This window comes from Scyliorhinus torazame, chromosome 14, assembly GCF_047496885.1.
Source record: "Scyliorhinus torazame isolate Kashiwa2021f chromosome 14, sScyTor2.1, whole genome shotgun sequence".
Lineage (NCBI taxonomy): Eukaryota > Metazoa > Chordata > Chondrichthyes > Carcharhiniformes > Scyliorhinidae > Scyliorhinus > Scyliorhinus torazame.
Genome location: NC_092720.1, coordinates 58,834,561 through 58,854,615, shown reverse-complemented (window position 1 = coordinate 58,854,615; position 20,055 = coordinate 58,834,561). Strand labels below are relative to the sequence as shown.

At 47.5% G+C, this 20,055-nt stretch overlaps 1 protein-coding gene across 3 annotated transcripts in view; it reads left to right on the top strand.

The window, feature by feature from the left end:
• clcn2c (chloride channel 2c) overlaps positions 1–20,055 on the top strand; it is an 870,815-nt gene that overhangs the window by 510,243 nt on the left and 340,517 nt on the right. For all 3 annotated transcript variants that reach the window (XM_072474258.1, XM_072474257.1, XM_072474259.1), the window contains one exon: positions 15,938–16,016. In XM_072474258.1, coding sequence (XP_072330359.1) covers positions 15,938–16,016 — 79 coding nt within the window. The remainder of the gene's footprint in view (positions 1–15,937; positions 16,017–20,055) is intronic.

The window sequence follows — 20,055 nt, the reverse complement described above, 5'->3', positions numbered from 1 at the left end:
ATATCGTCCACATATACACGTACCCCTTCGATGCCTTCCATCATCTGCTCCATAATGCAGTGGAATACTTCAGATGCCGAAATGATGCCGAATGGCATCCGGTTGTAGCAGAATCTGCCAAAAGGGGTGTTGAATGTGCATAGTCTTCGGCTGGCCGGGTCCAGTTGGATCTGCCAGAATCCTTTGGACGCATCCAATTTAGTGAATATGTTGGCTCGCGCCATCTCGCTGGTGAGGTCTTCTCGTTTCGGGATGGGATAGTGTTACCGCATGATGTTGTTGTTCAGATCTTTTGGATCTATACATATACGGAGCTCGCCAGAGGGCTTCTTTACACAGACCATGGAGCTGACCCATGGCGTGGGCTCCATGACCTTGGATAGGACCCCTTGGTCCTGAAGAATCTGCAGTTGTGCCTTGAGGCGGTCTTTGAGAGGCGCAGGAACCCTGCGAGGTGCGTGAACGACAGGGATGGCGTCCGGTCTGAGTCGAATCTTGTACGTGTGTGGCAATGTCCCCATGCCTTCAAAAACCTCCTGGTTGTGAGCGAGGAGGGAATGGAGATTCGCGTGGAACTCAGCATCCGGGAAGTCGGATATCTCATCTGGAGAGAGAGACATAATGCGCTGTACCAGGTGAAGGACCTTACACGCTTGTGCGCCCAGTAACGAGTCCTTTGATGAGCCCACAACTTCGAAGGGGAGTGTGGCCGTGTACCTCTTGTGAGTCACCTGTAGCTGGCAAGATCCTATGGACGGGATAACGTTCCCGTTATAGTCAACCATCTTAAGCCGGGATGGTGTGATGGGTGGTTTGACCTTCATGGCCTGGACTGCAGAGTAAGCAATCAGGTTGGCGGATGCGCCGGTGTCCAGACGGAAGGCGACGCGCGATCGGTTGACCGTCAGGGTGGCACACCACTCATCGTCTGGATTGATGGCATTGACCTTGTTGACATCAATGACGGCAACTCGGAAGGCATCCTGGTCATCTGCATCACTTAACTGGAAGTCTTGATGCGTGGGCTGGACGGTCCTGACTCGTGTGCGAGGTTGTCGAGGATCCGCCGGATCCATGGGTTGAGCCGCACGACAGCGGGCTGCGTAGTGGCCCATCATGGCACATCTGTTGCACTGTCGGTTTTTTGCCGGACATTGCCCTTTTAAGTGTAGACCTCCACAATTGCTGCACGTCATGACGTCACGGCGTTCGTTGCGCCACTGTGCATGCGCAGTGCGATCTTGCGGTGGGCGCGCCTGCGCAGTGCGTCCCTCGTTGTGGCCGTTATTTTTGGCGCGCACCTGCGCGGGAGACCGCGAAAAGCGCGGGAAGCGGCCGCTGTCGTCCGGGCCGTGGGGCGGGAAGAAATCGACGGCCTGGATGCGTTCGACGTCGTGGGCGGCCTGGCTTGCCGATTCGACGGCTGGGGACCCCCTCCGTGCCAACTCGGACGCCTGAAATCGGGCAAAACGGCAGGTAGCATTTTCATGGAGGACACAGGCTTCCACAGCAGACGCTAAGGTGAGGCTTTTCATTTTAAGAAGCTGCTGGCGTAGGCCACTAGAGGCAACGCCAAAAACAATCTGGTCCCTGATCATGGACTCTGTAGTGGTGCCGTAACCGCAGGACTGCGCTAGAATCCGGAGGTGCGTCAAAAAGGGTTGAAAAAGGTCCTCCTTACCTTGCAGGCGTTGCTGAAAGATGTATCTTTCAAAACTTTCGTTTACTTCAACTTGAAAGTGCTGGTCCAGTTTGAGGATGACCGTGTCATATTTGGCCTGGTTTTCGCCTTCTTCGAACACCAGTGAGTTAAAGACATCGGTTGGGTGCGGGCCTGCGTAGAAGAGGAGCATTGCAATCTTCGAATCATCCGAGACATTCTGTTTTTCGGTGGCACGGATGTACAGGTCAAATCGCTGCCTGTAGAGCTTCCAGTTGGTGCCTAGGTTCCCCGTGACTTGCATCGGCTGCGGTTTGCCGGTGTGGTCCATGTCCAGAATGGCAGGTTAGTAGGCAGGTATCGATCCACTCCTGTACCATGTGGTGTTGGGTGTTCTGACACACAGATGAGCCAACACAGTTGCATATGGTACAACGCTTCTTTATTTAAACTCACTATTTACAGTTTGGTCTTTGCACTCTGCACGTGGGGGGCTCCCTGCTTGTGGTGTTTCAACAGCTCTTTCTTGTTCCCTTCTCCCCAGACCTACTGACCACCAGGTGTCGTGCTCGTGCTTTTTGTGTGGTTGGTGTTCTTGTCTGTGATTGGTTGTGGTGTTGTGTACTCTGATTTGCCTGTTAGTGTGTCCATCATGATGTGTGTGTTTGAATATCATGACACTCACTTCGTCCTTTTGCTTCGCCTTCTGACTGCCAGGTTAATAGTATCACTTCATATTGCTAATTAAATGGATCTGGATTTTAATGAAGTGTCTGAAAGAGACAGTTTGTACAGTCAATCCCACATTTTTATCAGCTTCAATTCAAGATTGCTAAAATTGTATTTATCTTTTAACTATGAAGCTGTGATTATGAATTTTCAACAACACTCTATTCTCCTCTTGCCCATTACCCCATCACAAACTCTCTCTTCCCCCGTGGATCCCCAACCCCATCATAAACTCTCACTTCCTTCAAAATGCAACCCGACCCTCACACACACACACACACACTCCCTCCCTGCAAGTCTGCGACCCTGGCTAACCCCCTCACACACTCTCCTTCCCCCACACCTTCACACGCTCCCCCCCCCACACTCCTCACACTCGCCCATTATCACAATCTCACTCACCTCACTCGCCTGTGGTCTTCAAGGCAGCCTCCAGCCTCGCAAGTTGTCACCTCATGGCTAAGGCTTGATTCAGGGCCTTGCTGTTGCTGGCCTCTCCTGGGTCAATTCACCTGCTTCCCTTGGTGGCTGACCTCTCCTCGTGGTGGCTTTTGGTGCCTAGCACCTCGCTATTGCTGGCCTGTACTGGTCTATTCGCAAACCTGCTCGCCTGTCCCGCTCGGCGGCTGACCCTCACCTTGCTCTGCATTGCCTGATGAAAGGCTCATGTCGAACCCATCAGCAAATGCAGAGCAATTAGGCTCTGATTGGTGCACCAACCGGAGCGGGCCCCTTCATTGATCAAGGCCCTGTGCTGAGGCATGGGGCTGGTTTAGCATAGTGGGTTAAACAGCTGGCTTGTAATGCAGAACAATGCCAGCAGCGCGGGTTCAATTCCCGTATCGGCCTCCCCAAACAGGCGCCGGAATGTGGCGACTAGGGGCTTTTCACAGTAACTTCATTGAAGCCTACTTGTGACAATAAGTGATTATTATTATGGTGTATTTCATTGTAAATATGCTCTGCTATGGAGTGTTTCTGGAGATGTTGTGGTGACTTACTGAGAGTGTTGGTGAATCCTCATGGCAGGAGGAGCAGAGGATTTGGTGACCTGTCCATATAAAGGTTGTAGTAGCTGGGACGGGAGCTGTAGTTGCAGTGCCTCTGGGTCTGTAGTATTGGGTCTGCGTTATGGCCAAGCGAGGAGGGGTAAAAATTATTCCCCTATCATGCCACTCGAAATCTGACTCTAAGAGGGTTTTTTTGTGAAATTGTAAGGATGAAGGTATTCACTCAATGTTTCTGCTTAACCATTTATATGCAGTCTGCCAAGCTATCTTCAGTTTAAGACAAAATGTGGTTAGGTTTTATTGAGTCCAGATGTTCCAAGTGCTGATGTGGAATTGGTCCACCAATCCCATGGTGGGAAGGATGGGTTCCAAACTCCATGTAGCTTTGTGCGCTCTGCCAAATTGCATCTGGACTCTTCCAGGTTCCTTGACAGAGGCAAAAGGCTATCTGACAGGCCTGTCAATTCACCAAGCATCTTGATATGTATGTTCACCAGCATTCTCACAAATTCCACCCCCTTCAAAGTCATCATCTGTAGTAGAACATGTCTGAACTTTCGCCTCTGGTGAGCTGACATGAACTATCTTTTCCTCCTGAACTGGCTGCAGCAACAGCCATGTCTGATAACTCACTGCAGGTAATTCTCTCATTCCCGCTGATGCGCCTGCAGTGCTAGTGTGTGATTTGGAGGTTCTGAATGTCAGATGAAGTGCTGCTTCATCAGTACTGCTGTGTTGCTCTCTCGTTTCCTACTGGGACTGCTACAAGTGGCCAGGGAGAAGGTCTGGGGAGTCTAAAATTGGAAAATTATCAGGGGAAGGAAGGTGGGGGGGGGAAATGGGAATTCCATGGTCAGACCATCAGCAACTTGCACATCATGTCAGATAATAGGATGAGGTGAGAGTTGATCAGGAACATTAGGAAGGGACACATCATCTTCTCCATGTTTTCAGTGGCACAGGCTATGGCACAACTAGCCCTATGGTGCAGAGAGCCATCTCATCTGTGGGACGTGGAAAAGGCAAGGGTCCTTGTCCCCCACCAGTTCTGCTCTGCTCCTGGCTGTTATAGATCATCCTGTCCTGCAAGAGAACACAATATCAGTAATTGTGTTGCACTGTGTTTGGGTGACGTGTCTGTCATGGCTGCATAGCTGGAGGTATGGGGAAGGAAGGGAAGGCAGGTGTAATGTTGAAAAGTGTGTGAGGGTGGTGTTAAGTATCTAAACACTGGTCCAGAGTTCTAAATGCCAGGAACTGCTGGTGGGTGAGTGATGGGAGTGGTCTATTGAGCAGTGAGAGAGGTTGGCCGTTGTAGGTTATATCATGTGAAGATACATTCACTGACCATGAGATCGGTTCAATTTATTCTGGTACTGCTGCTGGGTTCTCGTGGTCATACTGTGGCCATTGATCTCCCTGGCTACCAGCTCCCATTCCCTTCAGTATGATCCTTGTGCAAGCTCCTCCCCACCCGAGAAAACACAGTTTCTCCTTATGTAACTTTTCTATCACTAAGGCCTCCAGCACTCATCTGTGAACTGAGAATTCCTCTCTATTCCCTCCTGCTCCATTTAATCAGCTATTTTCAGGAAGTGTGACTACAGGCAGTCCACAGCATCTTCTTTAAAATGACTACAATTCTGCTTTGAGAAGGACAGCTGACTTTAAGAGGAGCATGCTAAATACATCAAGGCACATGTTCAGCAGCATGGGTTCTGCTTGTCCCAAGATTGCAATCATTTAAAGGAGGAGGTATCATGGAATTTAAGCTGCCCACCTCAATGAAGCTGTGGGCAGTCTGCTTGCATCCTGTGATCCGTCCATCCTGTAGCCACCTAAATTGGCCAACTCCCGATTTAAAATGGCGAACGTCAAAGTCTGATGGGAAAGTCAGCCAAAAAGACAGAAACCGGCAAGTGCAGGTTTGCTGTGTATTAAAACTCTGCAAAAGGCCAGACAACATTGATACCAGCGACCATCAGCATAACAATGTAGCAGCCATCTACATACTGATGAGCAATCCCCGGGAACAATAAGTAACATTTGGGACACACAAAGCAAAGCCAGACTCCCCGACGCCAGCAGGAGCCAACACAAAGGAGGTGAACGAGCACCTCAAGACTGCCCATTGATCAGGGAACCGCTCCAGTATTGCAGAAATCGAACCAAGCGATTGGGACAAAGTCCAATCACTTGGGACCAGGTACAGGGTCCGCCCCGAAAGACGGGAAGCCCCTGGGGACTATAACAGTTAAGCCCCAAGTTCAAATCGGTCTCTCTTCAGCTCTCTTCACCACTTTGTCCTGCCCGGGTCACCCAGCAACACGAACCAACATTGACCGTGACCGGTGCAGTGACCACCGAACAAAGTAAATCTTAATTCAACGCTCGCTACGAGATAGGTGCTCCTCGCTACCAATCTGTACCAACTTCGAATCCCGCAGACTCAGAACCCGAACGAAAGGCCATTTGTTCCCCTGACCTGGTGGGCCAGTCCGAAGTTAAGTATAGGACTGTTAGTTGTAGAAGTAGCTTAGACGTAGAATTTGTGCATGAGTAGCGATTACTGTGTATAATAAATGTGCTTTGATTTGAATCTTACTAATCGGTGTATTGGGCTTTTGGTCATTACTCGGACTTGAACCTCGTGGCGGTATCATAAAGATACCTGGCGACTCGAGAGCAAAGGTTATAAAACAGAGCCAATTGAACCAAGGAGAAAGTTAGCAACATTATTTGGCGACATCTGACGGGACCCGATCTAGAAGTGGCATAACCACTCTGGGAGAACCCAAGAATTTGAATTAGAGATCCAATTGGGAACAGAAAACCACAAGCGTTCAAGCAGTTCTGATCAATACTCATAATTCGGAAGTGTGTGTATGTATGCGTAACTAATAGGGCGATAAGGTAAAACTGATAGATTTTTTGTTACGACAAAACTGTCGAGAGTTTGTATATCAGAAAGTAGCGAAAGCCGTACCCGTATTTACAGCACCGCCTTAATACCCCTGTCCCAAATTTGAAGAGCAGCATTCGGATAGGAAAGATGGCAATGCAGGCAATGCAACGCCTCATGAACCCAGAGGAATTTGCGGTCGCAGCGACCAGCAGCAGTAGAGTGGGACAGTGTCACATTTGGGAGGAAGAAATTAGGAAGTACCTCAAAGGGAAAGGATGGCCCCTTTGGAGCGAATTCTGTAACAATGAGGAATCAGACCCCGGGAGTATAGGACATACTTGGTGGGAGAACCTGAGCGAGATCCACAAAAAGAGCTTAGGGAAAGCTCGCAAGCCGATGGCAATCGTGTCCTGCTTGGCACAATTGCGAGGCACAGAGGAGGTCATTAGGACGCTCCGGAAAGAAGTAGAGGGCATACATCGAATGAGTACGGTCGATGTAAGCGAGGTAGAAAGAGAGAACTTAGAATTGAGGAGGAAATTGGCAGCAAAAGATGGAGAGGTGGAGGATGCCAAAAGGGCTCACCAGTCTTGTCTAGCGCACTTAAGCAGCTTCCAGTCTCAATATGAAAAGGCCTATCAGGACACGCAACGTGCAGTCCTGGTACGTGAAGAAACAGAAAAGCAGGTAGAAGCATTGCAGAAGAAACGGTGCAGCGACCTAAAGGCACCGTTAAGAGCACCCCATGCTGCCACCACAGAGCAAAGACAAAGCGCGCTAGATCACGCAAAGTGCCGGAAGCAGATTGCAGAGCTGCAATCGCTGCTTTCAGTTCAGAAAGGATTCCAGGAAACCTTTGGAGCAAAATTAGATCAGGAAGACGGCCCTGATTGGGAAGAGTTAAACGAGACATCGCAGAGATATGTTCAGGGAACATGTGCGCAGGGAAAGCCACAAAAGAGGAAAGCGCCCCAACCCCCCATAGAGCAGATAGTTCACACTCCAATGAACCCAGTCACCACCCACCGCACAGACACATCGGACGATGCGGAATTTCTATACTCCACCCCCTTAACAGTGACCCAATTACGGGACGCATGCGATAAGATCACACCGTTCCTCCCCACCTCAGACCCCCACCATTTCTTTGCCACAGTAAAGCATCAGGCGACCATGTACGACCTGGATGAGCGAGACCATGTAAAGCTCACAGTTTTAAGTTTAGACCCTTCAGTCGCAGCAGCCCTTCCCGACCCACAGAATGTAGGAGGAGGCACCCTTGCAGAAATGCATACCGCGATCCTGGATGCGATCGGGTATAACCAGGGTGACCCCGTAGATGGCCTCAACAAATGTAGACAGAAGAAAGCCGAGCACCCCACAGCGTTTGCTGGACGCCTGTGGATCAACTTTGCAGCAGTCTTTGGAGACTTAGACCGCGCCCATTTGTCCCCAGACATCATGGCCAAATGGACCCGCACCCTTATCTCCCATGCCACAGAAACAGGACAGAAAGCTTGCGTGAGTTATGATCCCTCAGAGGAGGCCCATAACGAAAAATGGGTGGTAAAAAGATTGTCCCGCGCCTGGGAGCAATCTATACAAAGCAAATCCGCAGTCAAGAATCCCGAGGAAAAGCAGGCCGACGCAGATATACAGGCAGTTACAACACACCAGAACCCCGCATGAGTGAATGAAGGAAAGAACAGCCCCCCACCCAAGTCACAGGAGTGTTACAACTGTGGACAGTTGGGACACTTCGCAAGAGAGTGCAATGCCCCTAGAAAGCCACAGAGAGCCCAGCAGACGGGCACTCTTGAGTAAGAAGAAGACAGAGCCCATTCATAGCGTTAGCGCCCGTTCAGATCAGACGGACCTGACTGGAACGGACTGACGGTGTTCGGGCTCCCCCAGTTGGGTCTGCGACACCATTTGGGATAGGTCCGGACAACCCGTAGTTGCAGCGAAAATTCGGAAACAGCCCATCGAATTTCTATGGGACACAGGAGGTTCCCACACCACAATAAATTCCTCCACCATGTTCCAAAAGGACATGTGGCCCACTACAGCCACTATCGCCCTCAGCGGCTTTACAGGCCACTCACAGCAGGGACACATCACAGCCCCTGTACCCATTCAAATCGGTAACATCACCACCAAGCACCCCGTGGTTTTAGTTGACCTGCCCCACACAGCAGAACACATTCTGGGAATAGACTTCATGAATTCCCACAATCTTTCATTTGATCCAGTTAACCAATGTGTCTGGAAAATGACGAAGTCTGCAAGAGTCCCCGCAACGCTCAACATAGGAGAATACGCAAACAAAATTAGCGCAGTTGGCGAATCTTGGTTCAACCCGACCACGCTTAGTACGGACAAGCAGGTTAGGGCAGTTCTGCAAAAGAACAGGGCAGCATTCGCGACCCACAAGCACGACTGTGGACGGATGACTGGCTCTGTACAAATAACAGGACCTGACCCGAGACCCCCAAAACAATATGGATTTCCCCAAGAGGAAGAGGGAGAAATCTCAACGGTAATAGAAAGCTTATTAGAGCAGGGCGTACTTAGATCAGTATCCTCCACTAATAATGCCCCGATTTGGCCAGTGAGAAAGCCCGATGGATCATGGCGACTGACCATCGATTACCGGGAACTCAACAAAATCACCCCCGCAGCAGCCCCCACAGTAGCAACAAGTCCCGAGATCATGCTCAAGCAGGGACTCAATTCCCGATACTTCACGGTTTTGGATGTCAGTAATGGATTCTGGTCCATTCCATTGGCAAAGGCGTGCCAGTACAAATTTACCTTCACCTTTAAAAATCAGCAGTACACGTGGACATGCCTGCCACAAGGCTTCCACAACTCCCCCTCCATTTTCCACCGACAGCTGGCAAATGGTTTAGCCAAATTCTCTCGCCCCGAATGTCTGGTCCAGTACGTAGATGACCTACTACTGCAGACAGACACCAAGGAAGAGCACATCGAGCTTCTGTCCGAACTCCTGGAACTCTTACACTCAATCGGTTGTAAAGTCAACCCAAAAAAGGCCCAGATTTTGGAAGATAAGGTGATATATTTGGGAACAACTATCACACATGGTAAACGCGAGATTGAGCATAAAAGGATTGACTCGATTGCTAAATTGCCCCTTCCCCAGAACATTTCAGCCCTCCGGTCGTTCTTAGGACTGGTTGGCTACTGCCGAAACCACATTGACGGTTTCGCCAGCAAGGCAGCGCCCCTCTCAGACCTCCTAAAGAAAGGAGCCCCCTGGGACTGGCTTCCACAGCATATGGGTTATGTGGATGCGTTGTAGCAATCACTCATAGCAGCCCCCGCACTACAAGTTCCAGACCCGCTTTCCCCTTACGCCATAGAGGTAGCGACCACAGACCGCACCCTTTCAGCCGTGCTCCTCCAGGAACGGCACGAACAGTTAAGGCCTGTAGCTTACGCCTCCAGAATTTTAGATGCTGTGGAGCAGGGATTTTCAGCCTGTGAGAGGCACCTGCTCGCAGTATTTTGGGCAGTTCAGTATTTTTCGTATATTACCGGACTGAACCCCATCACAATTCTCACCGAACACACCCCCACCCAACGTTTACTGGACGGACAACTCAAGGACGGTACAGGATGCCAGATTAGAGCAGCTAGATGGACCCTTCTCTTGCAGGGACGGGACAACACTGTTAAATGGACAAAGACGCACACCTTTTTAGCCGACAACCTACAGTACCCCGGAACCCCCCATGAATGTGAAATTATCTCTCCACACCACAACACAGGCCCCTTTATTGCTAAAACACCCACCAGAAAGATAGGTAGTTCAACCCAGAGCCCACAGCACAAGACACATGTGAGCCCATAGAGATATATGTGGATGGATCTTCCACAGTATTGGATAGGAAGCGCATAACAGGTTGTGGTATTTATGTCGAGGACGTGCAGGGACGCGCCCTAGAGGAAATATCATTAAAACTTCCAGGACACTTAGGCGCACAGGCAGCAGAGCTTGCGGCCATCGCATACATAGTGGAACACCCAGATTCCTTCCCCAGCCCAGCAGACATATACTCGGATAGCCTCTATGTCTGCAACAGCCTCACTGAATTCCTGCCCCTGTGGAAAGCAAGAGGATTTGTTTACGCAGACGGAAAACCCCTCCCTTCAGCCCCATTGCTCCGTCACATTTTAGAGAGAGCACAGAACGGGACTTTTGGGATAGTCAAAGTCCGCAGCCACCATCGTTCCTCCCCCCCCTGGAAATGTAAAAGCCGACACACTGGCTAAAGCAGGTTCCAGGCATAGATACTTTTGGACACCCCCCCCCGAAAGCGCACCAGTGAGTGCAGTTCAGGTCTCACAGACAAAGATAGAGGATCTAGTGGAGGCCCAGAAGCAGGACAGCAATCTCAGGGAGATTTTAAAAGGAAAATATCCAGCACCCTACGAGAGATTTAAAAATGCCCTGACCACACATGACGGTGTGGTGTCAAAAGACACCTTTATGTGGTTCCTGAACAGGACAGGAATCAACTGATTTGTTTGTTCCATGACAGTCATGGACATCAGGGAATCGATCCCACTGCAGCCCACCTCAAGCAGCTTTGTTGGTGGCCGAATTTAAAGGACGATGTAAATCACTACATCGAGAATTGTCTTATCTGCACCCAGAATAATCCGGACAGATATGCCAAAAAGGCTGAGCTCAGTCACACCCGACCTGTTAATGGCCCCTGGACTAACCTCCAGATTGATTTTATAGGACCATTGCCCCCTTGCAGGAATGGTTATAAATATGTACTCGTGGTGATAGACACGTTTACGAAATGGGTGGAAGCATTCCCAGCCCGCACAAACACTGCAAAAACCAGAGCCAAGATTTTGACCCACCACATCTTTACAAGATGGGGACTCCCCCGCAGCATTGAATGCGACCAAGGTTCCCATTTTACGGGACGTGTCATGCAGAACATCCTCACGATATTTGGCATCACCCAAAAATTCCACATAGCATACCACCCACAGTCGAGTGGTATCGTGGAGCGCATGAATCAGACCCTAAAATCCACCCTCAGAAAAATGGTCCCACGAAAGAAACAGAGCAAGGCTTGTTTCGACAAGACAGTGCATGCGACTGAGTACAGTATAGTATAGGACAGCAAGTCATGCTCTCCGTTCACTCACGATTCGAGTGATCCCTTCATGATCACTTTCCTGAACAAACACCACCGACCTACCACGACGACCCCGATCCCGTCCCCACACAACTGGAACCACCTTTTGGCACAGAGACAACTCATACAGACACGTCCGAAACGACGAGAGCGACCCCAAATCACACCATGCAGCCCTATCAACCTTAATACATTCAAGAGTTTGGCATCCGGGAGAAGATGACGACCTTGAGTCTGACTCCCAGAACGAGAACCCCTTTGCGACCCTGTTCGCAACCGATAACTGAGGTGTCCAGATGATGTTTTAAAGGAACCGCTTGGGAGAAACGGTGTCCTTTCTGATGGAACCTGCAGCATGTTTTACGTTGTTTGTACTGTTTTGTTAAATGTGGTATGTCAGACAGGAAAAAAAAAATTTCTCCACGGCCCCACGCCCTTTCGGCCGAAACCTCTGATAACTTGGCCGCACGCTCATCAGCAGAAACCTCTGAGAACTTGGCCGCACACTCATCAGCAGAAACCTCTGAGGACTTGCCCACAGAGACTTGTTATGGTCCCAGACACCAGTTCAGTGGAACTCATCTGTCGACAGATACCACACGCCCGTTCGTAACTGCCCTTCTGGTTCGAAGGTAGAACCACTACTGCAGCCCCCCACGATGACTACATTTCTTGCCCGTTCTTGTCGGTTGCTCAGTCAGTGGAGAAACGGCTTGGGACCTGTCCTGCCTGGGAACTCCCCCTCTGGTCAACTACCCTCGGGTAGTGGAGACACGGCATTGGTAGCCGTCCTACCCGGGGACTCCATCCAACTCTTACCCGTCGCGGCCCATACGCGCCTCATTTTGGAAATTTTAGTTCAAAAAGCTTTGGTTTGTTTCAGTAACCCTTAGGTTGCCAACCACATGCTATTTACATCCTGAAACATTTGGATGGTAGATCGCACAGACTGCGAGGCGGCTCGCACTGGTTCATTATTTGAAAGTGTGTCTTGTCGTAAAATTTGGTTTTTGAAAAAAAAATGAGGGAGTCACACATAGTGACCAATTATAAAGGAAGTAATTGGCACTAAAGGACAGACATACTATCGTATGAGATGTTAAACCAAGATAGTTACAGACACTATACTTGTTTCCACAGAACTCCAGAAGCTCCAGGACCGGAGAAGAGAAGGGAAGAGAAGAGAAGAGACGTGAAAGAGGGCGCACCATGAGGACATCCTCCGGATTGTGCATCATGATAATGGACATTTGGTTGCGCGTGAACGCGAACCCCATGACCTCAAGCCCCCCCAGCCGTTAATGATTCACTTCCCCACAGTACCCAGAGCCCAGTCACCAGCGACACCGCACCATCTTGGTATGACAGGTTTATAACCTGGTACTCCCTGTCCTACGTGATAGAATCCTTGTTGGTATTGGCGATACTCTGCTGCATCGTGCAGACTATGTGTCTAAGAAAATGGAGAAGGAGAGCCTATCGCGCTCGCACCCCGGTATATAGGATCAGATCCCCTATTTTTGGATACGACCAGACCCCCGACCCCCGCGATCTATAATAAAGAGCATCCATTTGCGGTTTTATTGTAAATAAAGAAATGTAAAGAAATGTTCAAATGTACGATTCTGAGCTTGACTGCCAAGCCAGCAAAAATGTGTATAGACTGCTATGATTTTGTGTGTATGGTTGAGGGAGTTAGTGCTAAAATGTTTAAATGAGTGTAGTGTATTAAGAATACGGAGGCTGGGGATTGAGGGTGATTTAGAGATGTGGATCAGAAATTGGCTAGCTGAAAGAAGACAGAGGGTGGTGGTTGATGGGAAATGTTCAGAATGGAGTACAGTCACAAGTGGAGTACCACAAGGATCTGTTCTGGGGCCGTTGCTGTTTGTCATTTTTATCAATGACCTAGAGGAAGGCGCAGAAGGGTGGGTGAGTAAATTTGCAGACGATACTAAAGTCGGTGGTGTTGTCGATAGTGTGGAAGGATGTAGCAGGTTACAGAGGGATATAGATAAGCTGCAGAGCTGGGCTGAGAGGTGGCAAATGGAGTTTAATGTAGAGACGTGTGAGGTGATTCACTTTGGAAGGAATAACAGGAATGCGGAATATTTGGCTAATGGTAAAGTTCTTGAAAGTGTGGATGAGCAGAGGGATCTAGGTGTCCATGTACATAGATCCCTGAAAGTTGCCACCCAGGTTGATAGGATTGTGAAGAAGGCCTATGGAGTGTTGGCCTTTATTGGTAGAGGGATTGAGTTCCGGAGTCGGGAGGTCATGTTGCAGCTGTACAGAACTCTGGTACGGCCGCATTTGGAGTATTGCGTACAGTTCTGGTCACCGCATTATAGGAAGGACGTGGAGGCTTTGGAGCGGGTGCAGAGGAGATTTACCAGGATGTTGCCTGGTATGGAGGGAAAATCTTATGAGGAAAGGCTGATGGACTTGAGGTTGTTTTCGTTGGAGAGAAGAAGGTTAAGAGGAGACTTAATAGAGGCATACAAAATGATCAGGGGGTTGGATAGGCTGGACAGTGAGAGCCTTCTCCCGCGGATGGATATGGCTGGCACGAGGGGACATAACTTTAAACTGAGGGGTAATAGATATAGGACAGAGGTCAGAGGTAGGTTCTTTACGCAAAGAGTAGTGAGGCCGTGGAATGCCCTACCTGCTACAGTGGTGAACTCGCCAACATTGAGGGCATTTAAAAGTTTATTGGATAAACATATGGATGATAATGGCATAGTGTAGGTTAGATGGCTTTTGTTTCGGTGCAACATCGTGGGCCGAAGGGCCTGTACTGCGCTGTATTGTTCTATGTTCTATGTTCTATGTAATAGTTAGAGGTTCCCATTTTCTTGTTTTGTAATGCATGTCCCTGTTTCACATAGTGCCCCTTAGAATTATCAGTTAAACATTTTTTGCCTAGTTATGGACAGTGTAGAGGCCATGAAAGAAGTGCTCCCCAGGTCAGGGAATGGAAAGCAACGTAGTTATGTGATCCTTCACACTTCGCGTTAGGACCACAAGGAGGACGTGTAGCCACCTAAATTGGCCAACTCCCAATTTAAAATGGCGAACGGCAAAGGCTGATGGGGAAAGTCAGCCAAAAAGACAGAAACCGGCAGGTGCAGGTTTGCTGTGTATTAAAACTTTGCAAAAGGCCAGAAAACATCGATACCAGCGACCATCAGCATAACAATGTAGCAGCCATTTACATACTAATGAGCAATCCCCGGGAACAATAAGTAACATTTGGGACACACAAAGCAAAGCCAGACTCCCCGGCGCCAGCAGGAGCCAACATAAAGGAGGTGAACGAGCACCTCCAGATCGCCCATCGATCAGGGAACCGCTCCAGTATTGGAGAAATCGAACCAAGTGATTGGGACAAAGTCCAATCACATGGAACCAGGTACAGGGTCTGCCCCGAAAGACGGGAAGCCCCTGGGGACTATAAGAGTTAAGCCCCAAGTTCAAATCGGTCTCTCTTCAGCTCTCTTCACCTCTTCGTCCTGCCCGGGTCACCCAGCAACACGAACCAACATTGACCGTGACCAGTGCAGTGACCACCGAACAAATTAAGTCTTAATTCAACGCTCACTACGAGATAGGCGCTCCTCGCTACCAATCCGTACCAACTTCGAATCCCACAGACTCAGAACCCGAACGAAAGGCCATTTGTTCCCTTGACCTGGTGGGCCAGTCCGAAGTTAAGTATAGGCCTGTTAGTTGTAGAAGTAGCTTAGACGTAGAATTTGTGCATGAGTAGCGATTACTGTGTATAATAAATGTGCTTTGATTTGAATCTTACTAATCGGTGTATTGAGTTATTGATCATTACTCGGACTTGAACCTCGTGGCGGTATCATAAAGATACCTGGCGAATCGAGAGCAAAGGTAATAAAACAGAGCAATTGAACCAAGGAGAAAGTTAGCAACAATCCAAAAGTGGAACTTTTCCGCCGTGACAGTTTACAGTGAGTTGGAGCTACTGAATACCTGTCAAACTGACCCGAAACACGTTCAATGCAGAATTTCCTGGTCCTCCCTCTGAAAGCTTCTGTTGGCACGATTGCCTCATTTTAATTAATAAGAATTTTCTGTGATTTTCCATATGCTTAAAATATTTTTCATGTTCACTTTATTGATCTGTTTAAAAAATGAAAATACTGGGCGGAATTTACTAGCTGCTCACAGCGGTGGACGGTTTTCCCGACAATGTGGGGTGCAGTCACCGGGAAATCCCATTGACAACGGCGGGGCCGGAAAATCCCACTGGCTGGCCACCTTCGCCGCTGAAAAGCACGCGGTGAGTTGCTCAGTAAATCCTGCCCACGATGTTATGTTAAAAATCCTATTTTTGTTTAAACAATGACATTCCCATCTCTGGTAATGGGCAGAAAACAACCTGTTTTAATTACAGCTTTGTTTATCTTCCTTGTAGAATGAATCTCGGAACATTGAGATGCTGGCAGCTGCCTGTGCTGTCGGAGTTGGCTGTTGCTTCGCTGCGCCAATAGGAGGTAAGAATATTTTATTTTTCGATTTATAAAAAAAAAAAGAAACCTAATGTGCATGAACTCCTTTACAAGTTATCTGGTCTGCACACTAATGTGGGCAGTGCCAGTTTTGAAATTTGTATTCAAACTTCACAGATTTAAAAATGCACATTCAATTCATTAAGATGGAATTTGACTTCATCTTCAGGCACAGGTTGCTGTCGTATCTGACTCTTCATGTAAGATATAAACAATTTGAGATTCATTAGGATTAAAATTCCTATGCAAAAAGCTATTTTTGTACAAATAAATATGCCAAATATTGAACATATTTTCTGGAACAGAGGGAGATATAACCTGTTGAGGAATTCACATTTGCAAATGGTGTAAATGTGTGCATATACACACAAGGAAAGAGAATGAAATGAATTAAAGTTGTTTGAGGTCATAACCTACTTTCCCATTTCCATCATTACCCTTTCTGAATTGTCCAATGATTTTGCTACGGATCAATAAGTGACATGTTTTATTGCATGGCTAAAGCTGAACAAATACACAGACATTGTCAAGTAACAGTGTAATGCAGCACTTCACCAGCCACTTCGCAAAGTTACGAAAATAATAACTCTTATGTTGGTTGCAGGTTAACTGTTATTTTGATTCTCACAAGTCAAAATATATAATTCAAATTTTTTGAAAGCAAAATAGATTTCAAGTCCAGAAACATGCTCGCAAGTATTTTTCTTTGGCCAATGAATGGGATGACCAGATGAAGATATGGGCAATGCAACAACAGATGTCTCACAACAAACCTGTCTGTTGCTGACAGCAGGGAGACTTGGTAAAATTAAGCTTTTGAGGTCAACCGGCAAGTCCAAGATAATTGTCCATTACTTAATACGTGCAATGACATTCTGCTTCAGTTGGTGACTGCCGCATACATGAGTCAGAGTTCCAGGAAATGACACCGCCAAGGAGATTGCTCCATGGGCAGTGGGTGTTTTATGTGAGACTTCATAACTGGTCGACACTGTGGCACAGTGGTTAACACTGCTGCCTCACAGCTTCAGGGACCCGAGATCAGTTCTAGCCTCGGGTGACTGTCTGTGTGGAGTTTGCATTTTCTTTTTAAAAATAAATTTAGAGTACCCAATTCATTTTTTTTTCCAATTAAGGGGCAATTTAGCGAGGCCAACTCACCTATCCTACACATCATTGGGTTGTGGGGGCGAAACCCACGCAAACACGCGAAGAATGTGTAAACTCCACACGAACAGTGACCCAGAGCCGGGATCGGACCTGGGACCTCGGCGCCGTGAGGCTGCAATGCTAACCACTGCGCTACCGTGCTGCCTGAATTTGCATTTTCTCCCCGTATCTGGGTTTCCTTCGGGTGCTCCAGTTTAGTCCCACAGTCCAAAGGTGTGCAGTTTAGGTGGGTTGGCCATGCTAAATTGAACCTTTGTTTCCAAAAAAGGTTAGGTGGTTTTACTGGGTTATGGAGATGGGGTGGGGGGGTGGGCCTAGGTAGGATGCTCTTTTCCAGGGTCAGTGCAGACTCGATGGGCTGATGGCCCCCTTCTGCACTGTAGGGATTCCATGATTCTTTGGACCTCTGTATGCACTTTCCAAATGTTCAGGTGCAGCTTGAATTTCCGGCATAAACATTAAAATCTGCCTTAAGAACTACCAATTTGTGTGCTGCTCCTGTAATATGGTTGGAGACAAGTTGACAGCTGGATGATGCAGAGAATAGGCCCTTGAATTGAACTCTCATCAAATCCAGCAAGGTTTTGGACTGTGCTAATAATTATCTACTTTTTAAAAGCTAATGTGGACACTGCTTCCATCATTGGTTGAAGGGCATTCTCTCAGTATTAAAAAAATTATCATAACCTTTCTCTCCAACCTCCTGAACATAACCTTGATTTTGACTGATATGTATGGTCTGTTAAACACTGAAATTGCCTGTAGCAAGAAGTCAGACTAAATATTCTTCAAGGTTTCTATTCTTTCATAAGCTTTTCCAATCTTCCTTCCTGCTTATCTGGCCCAGTGTGGATCAAATGTAATTACTACATTTCTTGATATAGATTTCTTAAAACTGCAGATAACACACGATAGCTGATCTTTCCTGTAGACATAGTTAGGAACGGTTCCCAGCAGGGTTTAAACAAACTGGTTACTGGTTGTTCACAGTTTTCTGAAGTCAGCTTATTAACATAGTACAAGTACAGCTTTGGACTTATTCAGGAACCATACTAATTATGGGAGTGGAAAATTGTCTGTGGAAATGGGAACAATTAAAGCACAAGCTTCTGAAACCCATTGAGTCCTTTCCAAGGCTGAAACAGGAGATAATTACATAGCATTTATGGCAGAGAAACAAGCTATTCAGCTGCCGTTTATTCTCCACAAGAGCCTCCTCCCATTCTGTTTACGTCATCTCGCTCTCATCAACATATAAATATGGTAAAAGAGGATTAGGAAGTGATAGGTAAAACGTAAGTGGAAGGAAGTGACGCTGCAGCTTATTATCTGCTCCTCTGTTTGATTGCTGAAATGGAGTTGCGTAATGTGGCTCGAGGGAGGTCGGTTTGTTTGCCACTGCAACCACTGTCCCCAAAGCTTAACATCTCTTTATGAGTGAGTGGAAGTGAAGATAACTTGAAGGCAGCTGCAGATAGTTATTGTGACTAGCTGTGCCAGACCTGTGCTGTATCTATTGAGTGTACTGTAATATAATTCTCCTTGTCTGTGCTGCCTCAGTCTCACGAGGTACTTACAGTTAACAGTATCTTGACAGATGGAACAATTTAGGCAATGCTGGCTGTTGCTCATCCCAGCATACTTTCCCTTATGTAATACCTCTGATAGCAAGATTTACCAGAATGAGGGAGATTTTGAGGAAACATTCAACATCATCTGTAGTCAGGCATTATATGTCACAGTGATACCATTGTGTCTTTTGGGAATAAGAGCATCCACTAATCATCTGCCATAGTGATGTGCATTCACCTCTTGTTTCCAAATGTTGCTGGTAGGCACCTACAATGAGAACAGGGCACCTCTAGTACACTCTGATCCTTCTATATCTTGTCATTCTTCTTCAAACACCTCAGTTAGGGAGCAGTGGCCTAGGGGGATCATGGGTATCTCAGTGGAAAGCTATTGGTGCCATGATAGAACTGGAAGAAAATAACATACATCAGTTGGAGCTAGTGTCTAGTGAACAGGAATGGGAACACTAACTGTAGCACCATTATTACTGCCAGACTGAGATCAAACAGCTTGCTGTAACCTCGGGATCAGATTGGGAATATGTTATGTATATATTATTGTCATGAGAATGTCGCTTTAATGTTTGGCTGCTCATGTTACTGCAGTGATGTCAGAGTGTGGGTGGAGCTGAGCTCTGCTTTTTAGTTTCACTTCGAGAAAAGCTTGGGTGTGTCTGACTTTTTGGTTTCATTTTGCAGTGTGTTGCAGCTGAAGTCAGACAAAGCAGCTGTACTGCTGTTCTCTCTGCCATGAAGGACTATCTCTTAAACATTTGGTGAATTCAGAATTATAAATGTTTTCAGTATTGAATGTAAACCCTGATGTGCTTCTATTTAAAGCTTTGTTAAGTCTTCTGGGTGTAAAAGGACATCTCAAATGCTGATAATCATAGCCTAATATCTGGGGTAAGAGGCTGTTTTCCCCAAGATCTCATGCAGAGTATTGGCAGTGTTTTATTTATCACCTCTGTTTGATGACCTCCATTGACTCCTAGTGCTACATCACCTCAATTTTAAACTTCTCATCCTTGTTTTCAAATCCCTTCATAACCTTCCCTCTCCTTACACCTATAACCTTCTCCAACCCTCCAACTCTGAGATTTCTGTTCTCCTCCAATTCTGATATTTTGCACATACCAAAATGAAATCACTCCACCATTGGCAGCCGTGTTTTGACCTAACTAGGTCCAAAGTTCCTGAATTTCATTGCTGAACCTATCTGCCTTTAAGTACTCCTTTAGGACATTCCTTAAAACTGCGCCTGACTGAGCAATATATCACCC